Source organism: Callorhinchus milii, unplaced genomic scaffold, assembly GCF_018977255.1.
Source record: "Callorhinchus milii isolate IMCB2004 unplaced genomic scaffold, IMCB_Cmil_1.0 Scaffold18, whole genome shotgun sequence".
NCBI classification, from domain to species: domain Eukaryota; kingdom Metazoa; phylum Chordata; class Chondrichthyes; order Chimaeriformes; family Callorhinchidae; genus Callorhinchus; species Callorhinchus milii.
In genome coordinates, this window is record NW_024704759.1 from 3928362 (window position 1) to 3945106 (window position 16745).

The 16745-nt window shown below is 44.6% G+C and overlaps 1 protein-coding gene and 1 non-coding gene across 9 annotated transcripts in view; both read left to right on the forward strand.

Annotated features, from left to right (window-relative positions):
* LOC103172008 (band 4.1-like protein 1) overlaps positions 1 to 11964 on the forward strand; it is a 47615-nt gene extending 35651 nt beyond the window's left edge. For 6 of the 8 annotated variants that reach the window (XM_042341901.1, XM_042341902.1, XM_042341903.1 and 3 more), the window contains one exon: positions 190 to 1393. In XM_042341901.1, coding sequence (XP_042197835.1) covers positions 190 to 1266 — 1077 coding nt within the window. In that variant the 3' untranslated portion in view covers positions 1267 to 1393. Of the gene's footprint in view, positions 1 to 189; positions 1394 to 3584; positions 3720 to 4379; positions 4431 to 5227; positions 5675 to 6805; positions 6923 to 7952; positions 8037 to 8144; positions 8244 to 8551; positions 8633 to 9540; positions 9673 to 10459 lie in introns of those variants that run through there. The other 2 variants (XM_042341904.1, XM_042341906.1) reach the window with 2 other exon arrangements.
* trnaa-cgc lies at positions 4643 to 4714 on the forward strand. The gene has a single exon. It is a non-coding gene; the product is annotated as a tRNA-Ala (tRNA).
* Positions 11965 to 16745: the final 4781 nt, after the last annotated feature.

Consider the following 16745-nt stretch of genomic DNA (forward strand, 5'->3'; position numbering starts at 1 on the left):
TTGATATATTCTCGGATGCAGATTTTATCCACACGTTTGTTTCTTGGTTGCCCTTAAAAAATATATTCACTGTTGCAATTACACATCAGTATAAAGAGAGCAAGACACTTGAGGTAACTGCATGCATGCTGCTGTGTCCCTGCTCTTACAATACTGTAACGTTGACAAGTTTCTATATTTGAAATGTAGGGTTCTGAGGAATGGGTTATAATAGAAAGTCAAGCTTCTAGGCTAGAAGAACTAGTTGTAGATCAAGTGAAAAGTGGCAGAAGAGAATCCCTAGAAGACAGAACCCTGGAAGATGACGACAAGCAGATTACATCCGAGCTTTCTTCCGCTGGGTCAGAATTCACCGAAGGATGGATTCCAAGGGATGAGTCACTTGGAGAGAAACCTCCAGCAACTGAGGAATCCTGTGGTTTTCAACCAGCAGGCGACGAAGAAGTAGCTTCTGAAACCGTTGGCTCAGAGGATACGGTCGAGGGCACGGCAACTTTTCCGGTCAACAGTGAACGTGGGACGGTGGTGGCAGCGGCAGAGGAACGAGAAATAACTCCGAGCCCACCGGAACCCGTTGACCCCGAGGAGATAGCGTCCACTGATCGTTTTGATCGAGAGTCAGTGAGCTCGACAAGTAAGCAAACTGTTCACGAGTCCATTACCATTGTATCTTCGTTTGTACATATTTCGGCAAAAGACAGTAAAGAAGAATTAGCTGAACCTCAACACGTTTCAGAGTCAAATTCCTTCAAACCGGATTTCCCAGTACCTGAGCCCTTGCTGGACACCTCAGTGGAGAAACCTAGATTTGCTTCCCCTGTGGAGGATGAAACTAAGTCCAACATACTTTTCCAAGAGGATGGCCAAGGAGGTTCCAGGACAGGTTCCAGAAAGGATGATGGCAAAGAATTTGAACCAGTTTCTCCGATGGCTGATCAGAAGGAAATGACAGACTCTCAGTTAGGTCAGCACGAACTTAAGACGCATTCCCCAATGGATGACCCAGAGAAACAGACAGGAACCGAGACAAGTTCCTCAATGGATGACCCAAAGAAATGCCTGGAAAGCAAGACCGATTTCTCACTGGATGACCAAGAGAAGCACGAAGAAATCAAGACACATTCCCCAATAGATGACCCAGAGAAGCATCTGGAAACCAAGACAAGTTCCTCAATGGATGACCAAGAGAAATGCCTGGAAAGCAAGACCAGTTCCTCACTGGATGACCAAGAAAGCAAGAAGCAATCAAGACACATTCCCCAATAGATGACCCAGAGAAGCATCTGGAAACCAAGACAAGTTCCTCACCGGATGACCAAGAGAAGCACGAAGAAATCAAGACACATTCCCCAAAGAGAGACCAAAATTTTACTCCAATTCACGTTGTGACTTCCGAGCTTAAATCCAAGATGGATGCGGAGAGAGAACTTGAACCAACTTGCCCAGGGGAAGAACATGGGGTAGGAGCTAATACAGCGAGGCACGAGGATTCAACACAAATCTCAGAAGACGAAGGAAAGGTCGAATCCAAATCCGATTCGCCAGTGGTTATGGGTGAACTGCAAAGCGTTAGTGAAAGAGATGAGGACAGAGCAATTTCTCGGTTCGATGATATTGAAGCCTATACCTCTGAATCCTCTTGTGATGGCCGAGAACGGAGAAAGCAACCACCGCTGATATCCTCAGGAGGGGATGGGAAAGACCAATGGCGTTGCTACCCAGGAAGAGCGGGAAAAAAGCAGCGCCCTTACTCCTTAGGCGGTGATGAGAAAGAGCTGCAGACTTTCTACATAGCAGGGGATGGGAGAAAGCAACGTCCTTGCTCCTTGGGAGGTGAAGGGAAAGAGCTGCAACCCTTCTCCCTGGTGAAAGAGTCACAGCCATGCTTCCTGGTGGATGTTGGAAAAGAGATTAAACTGCGTTTTCCAGAGCAGGACAAAGCAGAAAAGTCACCTACCCTGGCCAGCGAAAACGAAGAGCCAAAGCTGTACTCACCAGACAAGGACAGAAAGGAATTCAAGTCGCCGCCTTCAGGACAGAACCGAGGTAAGTCCAGAGCCTCTTCACCAGAGGACCGTAAGAAGTTCGAAGCGGTTTTCCAGGGCAACGATGACAACAGCCATGCTGAATCAATGAGCCGGGAGCCTGAGAGAGAGAGTGGCGCAGACAAATCTAAACCGCTGTTTTGTCAGGACGTGCAGCCCATCTCAGACTTGGCAAAATCCCAGGACTTACCCGAATGCGATGTCTTTGTTTCCAAGAAACGATCTCCTGAAAAAAAGCGAGATCCGTCCGATCAGTTGTTTCTTGCCTGGGGCAAAAGCGATCCCGGATCCCAACCTGTGCTGGAGCGCTGTGAGGAACAAGGACCAGCCCTTAAACCGGGGCTCGATGGGTCCGAGTTGCCACCAGCGGCCGAAGTTGTGTCATCGTCGCGGTCAAAACCATGTTTAGCTGGAGACGAAGGGGCTAAGCCAGTTAGACCTTCCGAACTCGAGTGGCTGGGCATGAAGAAAGGGTCACCTGAGAGACCCTCAAAACCGGAGTCAATGAAACCCAAGAAGGAGGCGTCCGGAGTCAAGCCCAGCACGGAGTCTCCAAGCCTGGCAGAGGAGTCGGGAGCATCGCTCTCCGCAGCCAAGCGCAGAGAGAGACAGTCGGACGCAGGAGCGTACGACATGGGGTCAGCCACGCTCAAGGATAAGATATCCTATTTTGAGTTGAAACTGGGAGAAAACACGTTCCCCAAGAAGCCATTCAAAGCCACCGAGCACTCTGCGCACTTCACTGAGGTGGGATCGCCAGATTCGGGCTGCGAAGTGGAGTTGACCGAAGCAGTGGTAACTCTTCCCACAAGGAAACAGCACATTGTTGTCGCAGCATGTTTTGTCCGAATTGGTTTTGTTTTTTTTTACATCCTCCAAGCTTCACGACAGCTTGAAAGCAAAGTTTGTTTCCAAGTTGCTACTTTGTGCTTTTTTTTTTAACTTTGTGTGTATTTTGCTAAAACATGCAGAGCATTCGTTCGATCCTCGCCGTTGATTTGCATTCCTTTGCGTTTTCTGTTTGGACCTTTTTGGAGTGTTTTGCGACTGCAAAAGGGCAACCGATCGAGTCAAAAGTAGCTTTGGCAGCAATGAGAAACAGGCTGACCAGGCAGCTGTTGAAAGTGTCTCCACGAACCTCTGGGAGTGTCTACGCTTTTCCTGCATTGCTTAGAAAGTTGCATTTTGGTACTCAGAGAAGTGACAGCCTGTGGCTTCTTCCCCCCTCCCCTTCCTTCTCCCCTCTCCTCTCCCCTCCCCTCTCCTCCCCCCATTCCCTTTGTGTTCTTTGGCTTATTTTTTGTCTCTTTCCCCGCCCCCCCCACCCCTTCCCCAACCTTCTCTTTCACTCTTCTCCTTCCTTTCAGCGCAATAATGCCTGTCAACACAATTACTAATGGCTGATACAACTACTAATGGCTGACTTTCCACTGTTTGCTGTGAAGCTCGCTGCCAAAATGTTTGTTGCTATTCCATTTTAAAGTCACGCTTCCTGTCTTCCTTCATTTCAGCTTCTGACTAATGCCTTTGTCTATTTAGACTAAAGCTGCCGCCCACGATTGTGCCTTGGAAGACGGGGAAGTGAAGCCCCCGCAGGAGACTTCAAAATCTCCGAGGAAATCGCCAATGAAGGATGTATTGGGAGCTGCTGCTGCTTCAGTAAATGCCACACAGGTGTTTGTTTAGCTCTTGATAAACTTTTCATCTCTGAATTGAAACGCAATCCACATACCCGTTCCATACCGCTAATATTTTTTCCATTTCGCACTAGAAATAATTTTTTGTTGTTGTTTTGGTTAGCCGGGTGTCTGAGGCATGCAGAAACCCATCACCGTGCTTAGGAGTATCCAAACCAGACTGAGAATCCCTAGAAAGAACGTATGTTGAATCCCTGCGTGCATTACCCTTTTGCCTAAATACAGAATACAAAAACCACAAAATACAATGTCTTTACACTTCACAGTAAATTTCTGCAAAATGCTTTGAAGCATCCTCCTGATATTCATAGAATGTTACGGCACAGAAGGAGGCCATTCGGGCCATCGAGTCTGTGCCGGAATATGAAAGATGTCACATCAAATGCAAGGATATTATTTAATTATGATTAATATTATTAATAGAACATTCTTTCCTATCTATGTTGGAAGCTTCTACCGGACATCAAATTCCCTGTTTTGTTCATTTCATTTGTTCAGGGTAGGAGACGTTCTCTGTTAAATTGCAAGACACTACCGCTTAATTACAAATTCCTTTAGTGCAAATGTGTCGTTCCATCTGCCCGGAAAAGGAAAGAGAAATAGACTGATATTTTTGTGCACTTCTGTTCTTTTGCAGGAGCCTTCATCTCCACGTAAAAAGTGTAGTGAAGAATCGGGAAAATCCCAGGTTGGTTATTTCAAAAAGTTCAGACTTGTTTAGATTTTAGTTTTCTTGCCATTGGAACTAAAATCCCCCGCCCCACCTCCCCCCACCACACCATCTGTACATATACACAGATACAGTAGAATCGATAGTGATTCCACTGGGAACTGCACTGACCCTCTACACGACTCCCAACTATTCCAAAGTGACATCTTTCTTTTGTGTGTTTTTCCGGGAGTCCTGTAGCTCAGTGGTTAGAGCACTCGCCTCGCAAGCGAGAGACCTGGGTTCAATTCCCGGCAGGGCGAAACCTTGGGCAAGTTTCCTTACTCCACACACCTAATAATAATCCCTCAAGAAAAAAAAACCACAATAATAATTTGGTAACTTCAATCTACGTTTGTGGGACCTGCTGTGTGCAATTGGCTGCTGCGTTTCGCCCACAAATATACAGTCAGTTCACTTTACAGTATATTCTGTGAAGCGCTTTGAGACGTCTCGAAGACGTGATAAGGTGCTATATCAAATGCAAGGATTATTATTATTATTTCTTCATCCTACCCATGAGCATCAATCATTCTGAAAAACCGTGAGCATTTGTGACCAACTTTCATCCTTACTTTTACCTTTACCTAATTCAACTATTTTGAACACTCACTCACTCACTCACCCACTCACTCACTCACTCACTCACTCACTCACTCACTCACTCACTCACTCACTCACTCACTCACTCACTCACTCACTCACTCACCCACCCACCCTTCTCAATCCCATTCCACCCCTGATGCGTTGCAATCTTTCTACCTTAATGCTCGCAGTTCTTTCTTGCTCAGAGCACTGAAGCAAAGCAGGACTTAGAGGAGAGGCCTATTGCAGCCAAACAAGAAGCGTTAGAGACGGCGGAACAGACAAAGGAACATGCTCCAGAGAGCCTGACAAAGGAGCTGCACGCACAGGGAGACCACAAGCATACAGGCACCCCCGCAGCCTCCACAGCCCATGCGGAAGCTGAGGAAGACCTCAAAGTACCAGGGAAAGCAGGCGACAGTAAGATAGTGCTGGAGGAGGAGAAGGAGCAGAAGAAGAAACCAATCCAATCTAGCGAGGCTGATAAAGAGGGGCTAGGCAGTGACACAGCTGAAATCATTGACAGTACTCTGCCTTCCACAAGTCCTGAAAGCCAATCTCCTCAAACACAAGGGGAGAACCAACTTAAAAGCATTGACCATATGTCTGAAGATTCTCAAGAAAAACCTCAGTATGAGGTAAAATGTTCCCCCACCCCACCAACCCCTAGTGATTGTCCATGTCACCTGTGTTTTCCACCTTCCCTTTGTGTGTAAAATCATAATCTCTGCACCCCCACCCTCCCCCAAACCAGATTGCAGATCAGACTTACTAATATGTCGTGAATTAGGACAAACTGCCTTCCTGCCAATTATTACTTGATATTCTTCATTAATTACGTCTCAAGAGCATGCTTGCTTTCCTCTAATTGAGTGTACAAAGTGTCTGTCTGTGTTACATTATGTGCCAGATAATGAAGCACCTTCTTAATGTCAATGTATTTTTGTTTCAAGAGCATTTGCTCAGGTACTAATCCATTCCTCACACGTGCTCCATTGAATGCTTTGCTAAAGCTAGCATTTTGCTTTCCGCCAGGAGTGTTTCAGTTAAAGGAGCCACATACAGTACTTTAACGATGTTTACACACAACTTCATGGTAAAATGCGCACCTTTAACATCTACTGCTAAGATCTGTGCACGTGTTTTTTTTTGGTCTGAACATCAAATAACCCAGAGGTTTGAGAATATAAGTCACTTTAATTATTGCATGTAGCTCCTTTAAGAGATTTCTGATGGATTATTTGCCGCCACAAGCATAAACGTGGATTGTCACACTTTGGCTACTTGTCCCTCTGTGTTGTTTAATCCCCGAATGAAGTATTCTCTCTGCCTGTGTTGCCGTGAACAAAATGGAAATCACAGACCCCATATTCCACCGAGCCTTGAAATTCGAATTTGTCCGGAACTCCTGAAAAGTTCTTACAAAGAACTCCAAATTAAGTTTCCCAGGTGAAGCACTCTGAGACGTCCTCCCGACCTGAAAGACGCTACAGAAATATAAATAAAAATAATATAATCCGTGCATTTAATATAGCGCCATATCACATTGTTGAGACGTTTCAAAGCGCTTCACAGAATGTACTGTAAAGTGAATTGACTATTTGACATAAATTGTTTTATTGAATTCAGGAATTTTCCACAATTCTGTGCCACCTTCAATTGTAAAACCAAATGATCTTATGGTCTAAGACTAGGTGGAATTTGGGGCCAGTTATCTCCATGTATAAGGAAGAGTGAATGTGAAAGTTTGGTCACTCTTTCTCTTGCAGCCTGCCAAGAAATCTGAAACTATTCCCGCGAGTGGAGTACAGACTGTGAAGACTGAAGTTTCCTCAAAGGAAACGCCTTTAGTATCAGAGACCAAAACCACTGTGACGACCACACAGGTGCTCAGGTTTTTTTTTTGCTTGCTCTTGGAAAAGGTCACACACACACGCATAAACACTCACACAAACACTCACAGAGTGGCTGATATGGGGATGAGGGAGAAATTCCGCCCCTGGATCGAGTGGAGTCCTGTAGCTCAGTGGTTAGAGCACTCGCTTTGCAAGGGAGAGACCTGAGTTCAATTCCAGGCAGAGGGCGAAACCTTGAGCAAGTTTCCTTACTCCACACAGAGCCTAATAATAATCCCTCCAAAACCAAAAACAATAATAAATTGGTCATTTTCAATCTACGACTGTTTGTGGGACATTGCTGTGCGCAATTGGCTGCCGCGTTCGCCCACAAATATACAGTCAATTCACTTTACAGTGTGTTCTGTGAAGCGCTTTGGGACGTCCTCCCGACGTGAAAAGCGCTACATCAAATGCAAGGATTATTATTATTATTATATTCACATAGCATTTTGGTGGCATCCAGAATTCGGTAATTTCCTCAAGCCTTAATTTTCTTCCACTATGTTTAGGGTTAATGATCATCCTGTCACCCTTAGACACTCCCTCTGCTCTCCCTCCCTCACTACCCGCCCTTTGCTTCGACATCATCCTACCTGCCCCCATCCTGCTATGCGCCCCACCATCAGTAGGTGAGTTTTCAGCTACTTTGCCCTGTTCTCTGGAGCTGTCTCCTTAAATCCCACCTGGATCGCACCCACTCTCTTCAATTTCAATTCCTTAAAAAAAACTATCTCTTTGATTGCGCCTTTGGTCACCTCCACCGGCCACCTCCAAACTTCCAACCCTACTTAGGCTCCCACTCTGTGTCAGTCAGTCAAAGGTCATCGACCTGAAACATTTACGCCTTTTCCTCTCTCCATAGATGGTGCCTGACCTGCTGCATGCGTGTTCCCAGCGACTTCCGTTTTTATTTAAGCGCTTTACGTTGGGTTTCCGACATGAAATGCCCTGGATAAGTGCAAGATGTTGTTAATATAAGTTGGCCGGTTTAAACTGAGGACTGTGTTTGTTTGTGCAGGCCAGCAGTACTCTCGGTTCAGAAGCTGAGGTCGTCTCGAGCTCTCAGACTGTTGTCTCAGAATTTGTGTCCTCACCTTCAGCTGTAAGTTGCTGAACGCCACAAAGGTTTTTTTTTTGCAATAAGAAGGTTAAAACTTTGTTGCCTTGCGCGCCAGGCTCGCTTGTAAGTCGTGCATGTTTTGCATCTCAGGTTGACGGCGAGAGTAAAGCTGGAACTGCGACCGTAACTAACAATCAGTCTGTCACTTCAGAAACCATATCTACGTCAACCACTACGCACATCACCAAGGTGAGACTGGCAACGAGGTAAATTGCGTTGAGAATGCACTTCATTGGGGAGCACCAGATAAAGCGGAACTGATGGTTAGCAAGACCCAAAAGTTTTGAGATAACCTTTTCTGATTATTTATGATTTATGATTTCACGTTGTCGGTTGATCAGCAGTCCAAATTACCGGTAAGCGCGGGAGTAATGGATGGTATAAGGGGAGCGGCGTTTTGAGGTTAGGAGTTGATGATTGGAAATCCTGTACGTTTAGATTTAATTTGCTATTAGCCTTAAACAGCTGTTAACCAGCTGACTTTGTTATGCATTCAGTCAGTAAAAGGAGGCTTCTCGGAAACAAGAATTGAGAAAAGAATCATCATCACAGGAGACGCAGACGTTGACCAGGACCAGGTAGGACGGGTTTCTCAGAGTGGATCTGTTTCAGGAACTTGTTGCATTTGTTCAGCGCCCTTCACATAGGCTAACATCTCGGAGCGAGGACCAAAGACAGGGTCAGATGCCAAGCAAGGGAGGACGGGAGGGCGAGAGTGATCTTAGACATGGTCAATGAGTCAGGTTTTTGGCAGGATTTAAGGGCAGATGGAGAGCAGGCGAGATGCAGGGTACACGGAGGGAGTTAGCAACACGCTTGCTACACACTTATTTCCAGAACGTCAGACACTGAATGCATGTTATAAATTGAAGTTCAGGTGCGGATCAGCCATGATTTAATAGAATGGCGGGACAGGCTCGAGGGGCTCAATGGCCTACTCCTGTTCCTACATATTCCTATGTTATTGATCCCAGGAGCTTCAAACCTTAGACAGTGCATTTACTGTACTGCTGTCTAAAAAAAATCAACATTGCTTTTGTCGTGAGTCATACGAAGGGTATATGGAATTCCTACATTAAAGATTTATTTTGCAGCTCGAAGGAACACACACTTGAATATACATGTACGACTGACAATCCTCTTATATATCAAACAGCAGTACAAATCAAATAACTAAAATCATTGCAATGCCAAGGAATTATGTTTGATTTAGCACCTTCACATCAGGAAGACGTCTCAAAAGGGCTTTGCAGTGTTTACCATGAAGTGTAGTGACTGTGCATTCTGCAGGACAAAGTGGAAGGAATATTATTAACATCTCTTAGGCCTTACTCGTAATCATAGGCTATTGAATCCTTTTATTGGCAATAAAAACATTAATCTGTTCCCGTTACTTGCTGACCAACTGACTAACTAACTAGACGGGTTGCACAGTTGATGGAATGTCTGTCCTAACCTTGCGTCCTGGATGTATTGTCCACTCCAGGCTTTGGCTCTGGCGATCAAGGAAGTAAAGCAGGAGCACCCAGACATGCTCGTGACAAAGGCCGTGGTTTATAAAGAATCAGAGCCCACTCCAGAGCAAAAGGAAAGCGAATCCAAGGAAAACGGGTCCAAGGTGAAGTGCAGCACATGCCCTCATTATATAAACGTTGCTTGTTCTCTGCTGGCCTCTTGGTTGTGCTTTCTGGGCCAAATGGGCTTTTTCTGGGCCATATCACTCTACGTGACACCCTTCTGTCTCATCCCTCTATCCAGCCTCACAAGCTGTTCACTTCTTCCTACCTTGGGACCAGAACGGGGAGGCCTGGTTACAGTTCTGATTCATGCTCCACCCATCACCATGGCAAAGCATTGCCAAAATGTGTCATATCTATAGCCTCTCAAGTGAGCTAGTTGTATCCCAGCTTATTGGTACGATTTGGTTTGGACATACAATACTTTATTTCCTTGGATAATGCACTATAAAAGCACATTGGTGGACTGCCCGCAGTGGGAGGTTGGTAACATTGACACCTAGTGTTTCACTAACCAATATAAATCCTTTTGTCCATAAGGCTCCCAGCCGGTTCTGTTATGGGAACACTTTAATTGGCTCATGCCCTTACACAAGAAGCATTTTTTTATGGTCAGCCGAGTGTCTGAACCCATCACCATGCTGACACGTATCCAAACCAGAGAGAGAGTTAGTTCTACAGGCGTGTGTGCCAGCCCCACGCGCAAATTTCCCCGGTGTCTCGCTAATTTGTGCACAGCAACGTCCCGCAAACAAGCGTGCAGTGAATGACCATTTGCTTCCATGGAACCGTTGCTGACATGAGGAACTGCAGCAGTTGGGAGTGTTTTTTTGGTGCAGTGTAAACCAATTTGTTAAACTGTAAACCTTTGCCCCCTCTCTTTTTCAGGCATAAGAGCTTGAAAAGCCTTGGAGACCCAGCTCCTTAATACCCCCATGAACAAAAAGGAGGATCATATTGCTGCTTTCGTCACCACAGACTTCCCTCTGCCTCGATGCTTTGCAAAGACGAACCAGGAAAAAGAATATCAATATTAATGTAAAGAAAAAAATCCCACAATATATATTATATATATATATAACTCCTGCAGTGCAAAAAGCATTTCCGTTGCAAGCACCACAAAGCAAAGTAATCGTTCACATTTACAGGGAGAGACGCATGTTGAGAGAGCGAGGGAGAAACAAAATCCCAAATAGAACCTCTAAACGTCATTTACTATGTACATGAGCTTCGCTGGCGAGAGAAATACTGTTTATGGAGACGGAAGAAAGTCCAGCAAATAGTGTTTGATAACACGTGCTTACGCAATGGATGTCAATTTAGTTGCATTTTGGTTTACTCCTTTTTGACCGGCTAAAGCAGGTCCCTGGCAATTATTAGAAATTATCCTAAAGGCTTTGAAATGGTTGGCACATATTGGTTCACAGTTTGGACGTGTGTTAATTTATAATTGAAGTATGCTTATCTGGTATTATAAAGATTGGATGTGTATCTTCCCTGATGTTTTTACTATCCAAAAGGTAGCCCAGTGCTGGTTGCAATCTGCCACTTGGGCTGAGAGCAGTTTGTGTTGTTTTGTAAAATAAATAAACCTTAATTATTTGAAAGTGAATAATTTGGGGGAAAAACAATGTTTCACAGGTGTCTTAATCGAGGAAGTAGTTAGGTAGATGTTTGTCAGGGCACCGCTCGGTGTTCCAGGTGATGTATCTTCAGAAAGCGATCAAAATAATGGGGTTCAGTAAAAAAAAAACTTAGCAATGGTTCACAATTTTTGATGTAAATGCCTTTTTCCTCACTGTTCCAATGCACAGCGTCACAAAAGTATTGTTACCTTTATAACTTCTCCTGACTTTTTTTCTCAAAGAAAAGTGTTGCAATGCTCAAAATAAAATCCTCAACCACAGGCTACTCGAGCAGGTTATTCCATTTAGTGAGCATGACATGGGGGGGGGGGGAAGCACACCCCAATATCAAAACTTGAGCAAGTTTAATCACCATCTATGTACTCACTTGTGAAGTCAAACACCATGCACATGCTTCCATTGAAATACCAAGGCAGGAGGTTATTTGCAACACTTGGCATTATCAAATGGGGTGTACCTGTCTTGTTTACCATTGCTAAATACTGTATATTTTTGATAGGATCGATTTTGGGACTTAACCCAAGAATTTCAAATTGAACAGGGAAGTTAAAAAAGGATTTAAGAATCTTTACAACTGTAACAAAGGCCGACAAAAACCTTGTGTGTGTGTGTGCATGAGTGCATTGACGCACCTTAATGCAGATATATAAGACGTTTCATCATTGCAGTTTTTATTTTCCTACAGTTCTGTGATATGTGTTCGTTGTATCCTCATCCCTTCATAGCGAAATAAATGTGTCAGAAGCATCTTCTGTGCTCATTCCTTTGTTGTACTTTCGAAAGAATGCGGAGCGCAAAAGGAACCCGCGAGCAGAGGATTGAAGCTTTGTTGCACATCCTTACGGTGGGTGAGTGCTTCAGAAGAGCTTCGGTGCTCAGAGGATCCACATGACGATACGTTCACTATTTTCTGACGCACTTTGTTCCAGCACTCAATAAAATAGCAGAACCGTAACTTAGCTGTTTTCACCGTTTGTTCCCCAATTTTGTGAAGAATCCTCTCGATGAAAAGGGTTGACCACCATCTGGTTTCAGCACGGAAGAAAACGTGGCAAACTTGTTTGGAAGGTATTTGTAAGAAAAAGTGGTGACTTGAGTTATGAGATTTTATGTTTCACTGGATTTATCATGTCAGCACTTTGGGTCAAATCGCCAATTTGGCTGGGACATCACGCTGGTGATTTTATTTTATCATTGTATCGATTTTATCTGAAAAAACAGTGCTTTTTAATACATCCCCTAGTTACGTGAAGCTCTTTTGAACATTTCTTGGACATTTTTGAAATTCCCACGGGGAGTTGCACATTGCCGGCAGTTACCATCCAAACAATGATGTACTTTCAGAACTTGTTATGAAGCTACTTCATGCTTCTATCTGTGTGAATTTACACTGTGTTGCATGAATAGAACTGTTATTCTAACAGTTACAGAACTGTGACAAGGCTCTGTGACCCTATCAGCCCCATTCTCGCCCGACTCCACAGGTTTCCCATCACACAGAGATGGGAGTTCAAGATCCTGGTCCTCACCTTCAAAGCCCTCCGTGGCCTTGCTCCCCCCCCCCCCCCCCATCTCTGCAACCTCCTACCATCCTGCCCGCTCCCTCCGCTCAGCACGCTCCGGCCACTTCACGTCCCCCTCCTCGCCTGCCCGCCCCACCATTGACGGGTGGGCCTTCAGCCACTCTGCCCCCACCCCCGGAACTCCATCCCACAGTCCCTCCGCCTCGCCCCCTCCCTTGCCACCTTTAAGACCCATCTCAAGACCCTCCTCTTCAACCGTGCCTTTGATCACCCACTTCCCCCCCTGCCCTCCACCCTCCCCGATCCCCAGCTCGGGTCCGAAACACTGACTGTTCAGCGCCTTGGGACGTCCTCCTGACGTGAAAGACGCTATACAAATACAATTTTGTTGCATCAATCCTGGTATTTATGTTCAGTGCCAGCCAAAACTCACTTCATGGTTGTTTCGTGCTGCATTCACCTACAAAATACAGTCACTGTACATTAGTCTATTCCTCTTAAACCTCGTGAAAGGTATTATGTCAAATAAAGGGTTAGCAATAGTGGGTAGTAATATCTTAAAATTTTAGCAATCTCATTTAATTGACTTTGAGTGCTGCTGAATGACATTGTAAGTGAACAACAATAATAATAATAATTCTTGTATTTGATGCAGCGCCTTTCATGTCGGGAAGATGGCTCGGAAAGTGCTACACCGGATTCTCTCTAAAATGTCGTGACTGCGTACGTTGTCGGCGAACTGAGCATTTGGGAAATCCCACGAAACTCTTCTGCACGTGCTGATAGATCACTGTTAGTGAGCGGCAAACTACCTGAGCTTTTCTGCTTTGGTTAAGGGTTTGTGAATCTCAGAGACACCAGCAAGGAGAGTATTTGAGAAATCTTATTCGTGAGGGATGAATGGTTATTTTCGGTTCATTTAATATATTCAAGTGGCCACTGGATGGCAGTAGTTTGCCTCTCACATGCAATATAGAATAAATTAACCTTGGCAGGTCCGAGGTATTACACGTTCAATCAAACAAAAGCAAGGCACTTGAACTAATCCCAGTGATAATAAATTTCAGCAGTATCGACGGAAGGAAAGTCAACACGCAGAACATAAGAAATGCTGGACCAAAAAAAAAACCACGGTCCTTCTAGTTCACCTTCCTGGCGAGCGCATGCACATATGTCCCAAATTACCCATGTATTATATCCCATAATATTATTTCCTAAAGGAAAATAAGAACATAAACGCTAGATGTAGCTCAGTGGTTAGAGCACTCGCTTTGCAAGTGAGAGACCTGAGTTCAATTCCAGGCAGGTCAGGGCGAAACCTTGGGCAAGTTTCCTTACTCCACACAGAGCCTAATAATAATCCCTCCAAAACCAAAAACAATAATAAAATTGGTGATTTTCAATCTACGACTGTTTGTGGGACATTGCTGTGCGCAATTGGCTGCCGCGTTCGCCCACAAATATACAGTCAATTCACTTTACAATGTGTTCTGTGAAGCACTTTGGGACGTCCTCCCGACGTGAAAAGCACTATATCAAATGCAAGGATTATTATTATTATTAGATGAAAAAAAGACCACAAACAGTCGGGATTGAGTGACCAAATTTTTTTTTTTTTAAGGATTATTATCCTCGAAGAAGCAATCCACCAATCGACTAACAACCGGGTTCCTACTTACTGTTAGGTAAGCAGAGGCGTGTGGAGTAAGGAGACTTGCCCAACATTTCACTCCTATTTTTTTTAACGTATGATATTTTGTCATGTATACTCAAATACAGCCCACGTTGTTTAAATTGATAAAATTACCTTTAGCAATAACATGCATTATACATGGAACAAACTAAGAAATTAACATGAATAAATTATATGGCATACCCTGCATGTGTTTATTAAAACCTTTTAATCCCATATCGTTATAGATTCCTGAGAAAGGTTATTGTTACCATTTACATTGCTCAACAGAAAATCGTCTTACATTAAGAAGTTTATTTCTGGCGTTATCTGCAGATTAACCTTTATTTGTTAAATTAACAGGATCTCTATTGGCCCCATATTCAAATATTCAGTAATTTTACATCTAATTATTACAGAGCTGCAAACTAATTCACCATTAAGAATTTTCCTATTCCTGTACCTGCTCCTTAATTGTCAATGGGTTGAACACACTATCAGCATAAGTAAACTGAACATCATCAATTTAGCCAATTAATAGGGGTGACTTGCATTCATTTCCTATTTTTGATATTATGAACTCATACGAATCTCAGTCAAAAAGTCTTTTTTGACTGAAAAAGCCCCAATAATAATTTGATCACTCAATCCGCGACTGTTTGTGGGACGCCTCTGTGCGCAATTGGCTCCGCGTTTCGCCCATACAATATACAGTCAAGTCACTTTACAGTATATTCTGTGATGGCCATTAAATACAGCCGTCATCACTCCTATCCTTTCAAAACCCTCCCTGGATCCATCTCTACTCCCAAACTACCGCCCCATCTCCAACCTCTCTTTCCTCTCCAAGGTCCTGGAACGAGTTGTTGCTTCCCAGCTTAGTTGGGAACACTCAGCAGGTCAGGCAGCATCTACGGAGCAAGGAAAGTGAGTCAACATTTCAGAAAAGGTGAAAAGGTGTGACTGGGACCAAGATGATGTGGTAATCGGCACAGAAGAGAGGGAGGGGGGAAGGTGAGCTGTTATGGTCTGAAATTGTTGAAACCGATATTGAGGCCAGAGGGCTGTAATAATAATAATAATAATCCTTGCATTTGATATAGCGCTTTTCACGTTGGGAGGATGTCCCAAAGCGCTTCACAGAACACACTGTAAAGTGAATTGACTGTTTATTTGTGGGCGAACGCGACAGCCAATTGCGCACAGCAATGTCCCACAAACAGTCGTAGAATGAAAATGACCAATTTATTATTGTTTTTGGATTTGGAGGGACTGTAAGGTCCCTAGCAGATAAATGAGGTGCTGTTCCTCGAGCTTGCGCTGTGGCTCATTGGAACAGCATAGGAGACTGTGGGTGGAGAGGTCAGAGTGAGAGGGAGAGTTGAAATGACAAGAAACTGGAAGCTCAGGAATGTGCTTGCGGACAGAATGGAGATGTTCGGCAAATCGGTCGCCCAGTCTGTGTTTCGTCTCCCCAATGTAGAGAGACCACATCGTGAGCAGCGAATGCAGTGAACTACACTGGTGATAGTGACCATAAATCACTGTCTCACTTGAAATCTGTGTTTGGGGCTCTGAACAGTGGTATGGGAGGTGAAAAAACAACTTTATATAGCGCCCTCCACGCCGGACGGTGTCTCAGAGCGCTCAGAGATCACAGGGCAGGTGTTGCACCTACTGCGCTGGTATGGGAAGGTGCCGGGGAGAGCAGAGGAACTGTTGGTGGTGATGGAGGAATGAACCAGGGAGTCACGGAGGGAACGGTCCCTTCGCAATGCTGAGAGGGGAGGGGGAGGGAAAGATATATTTCGTGGTTGGAGGCTGGAGGTGCCGGACTCTTGGTCCCAGACACCCCTTTTCTCTGCCTGATCTGCCTGTTTTGTTGCAATTTCCCCCCCATATACTTCCTGACTTTTGTATTCTATGCCCTATTTATGAAGCCTAGTTTCCCGTATGCTTTTTTAACAGCTTTATCTCCCTGTCCTGCCACCTTCAAAGATTTACTTATACCAGGTCTCCCTGTTCCTTCCTCCTCCTTAAGACTGTAGCATCATCTTATATCGCCTCTCCTCATTCTTCATCCCGAAATGCATCACTTCGCTTTTCTCCACATTAGACTTCATCTGCTACGTGTCTGCCCATTTTACCAGTCTGTCTATGTCCATTTGCAGTCTGCTACTATCCTCCTCACCGTTTACTACTACGTGGAGTCCTGTAGCTCAGTGGTTAGAGCACTCGCTTTGCAAGCGAGAGACCTGAGTTCAATCCCAGGCAGAGGGCGAAACCTTGGGCAAGTTTCCTTACTCCACACAGAGCCTAATAATAATCCCTCC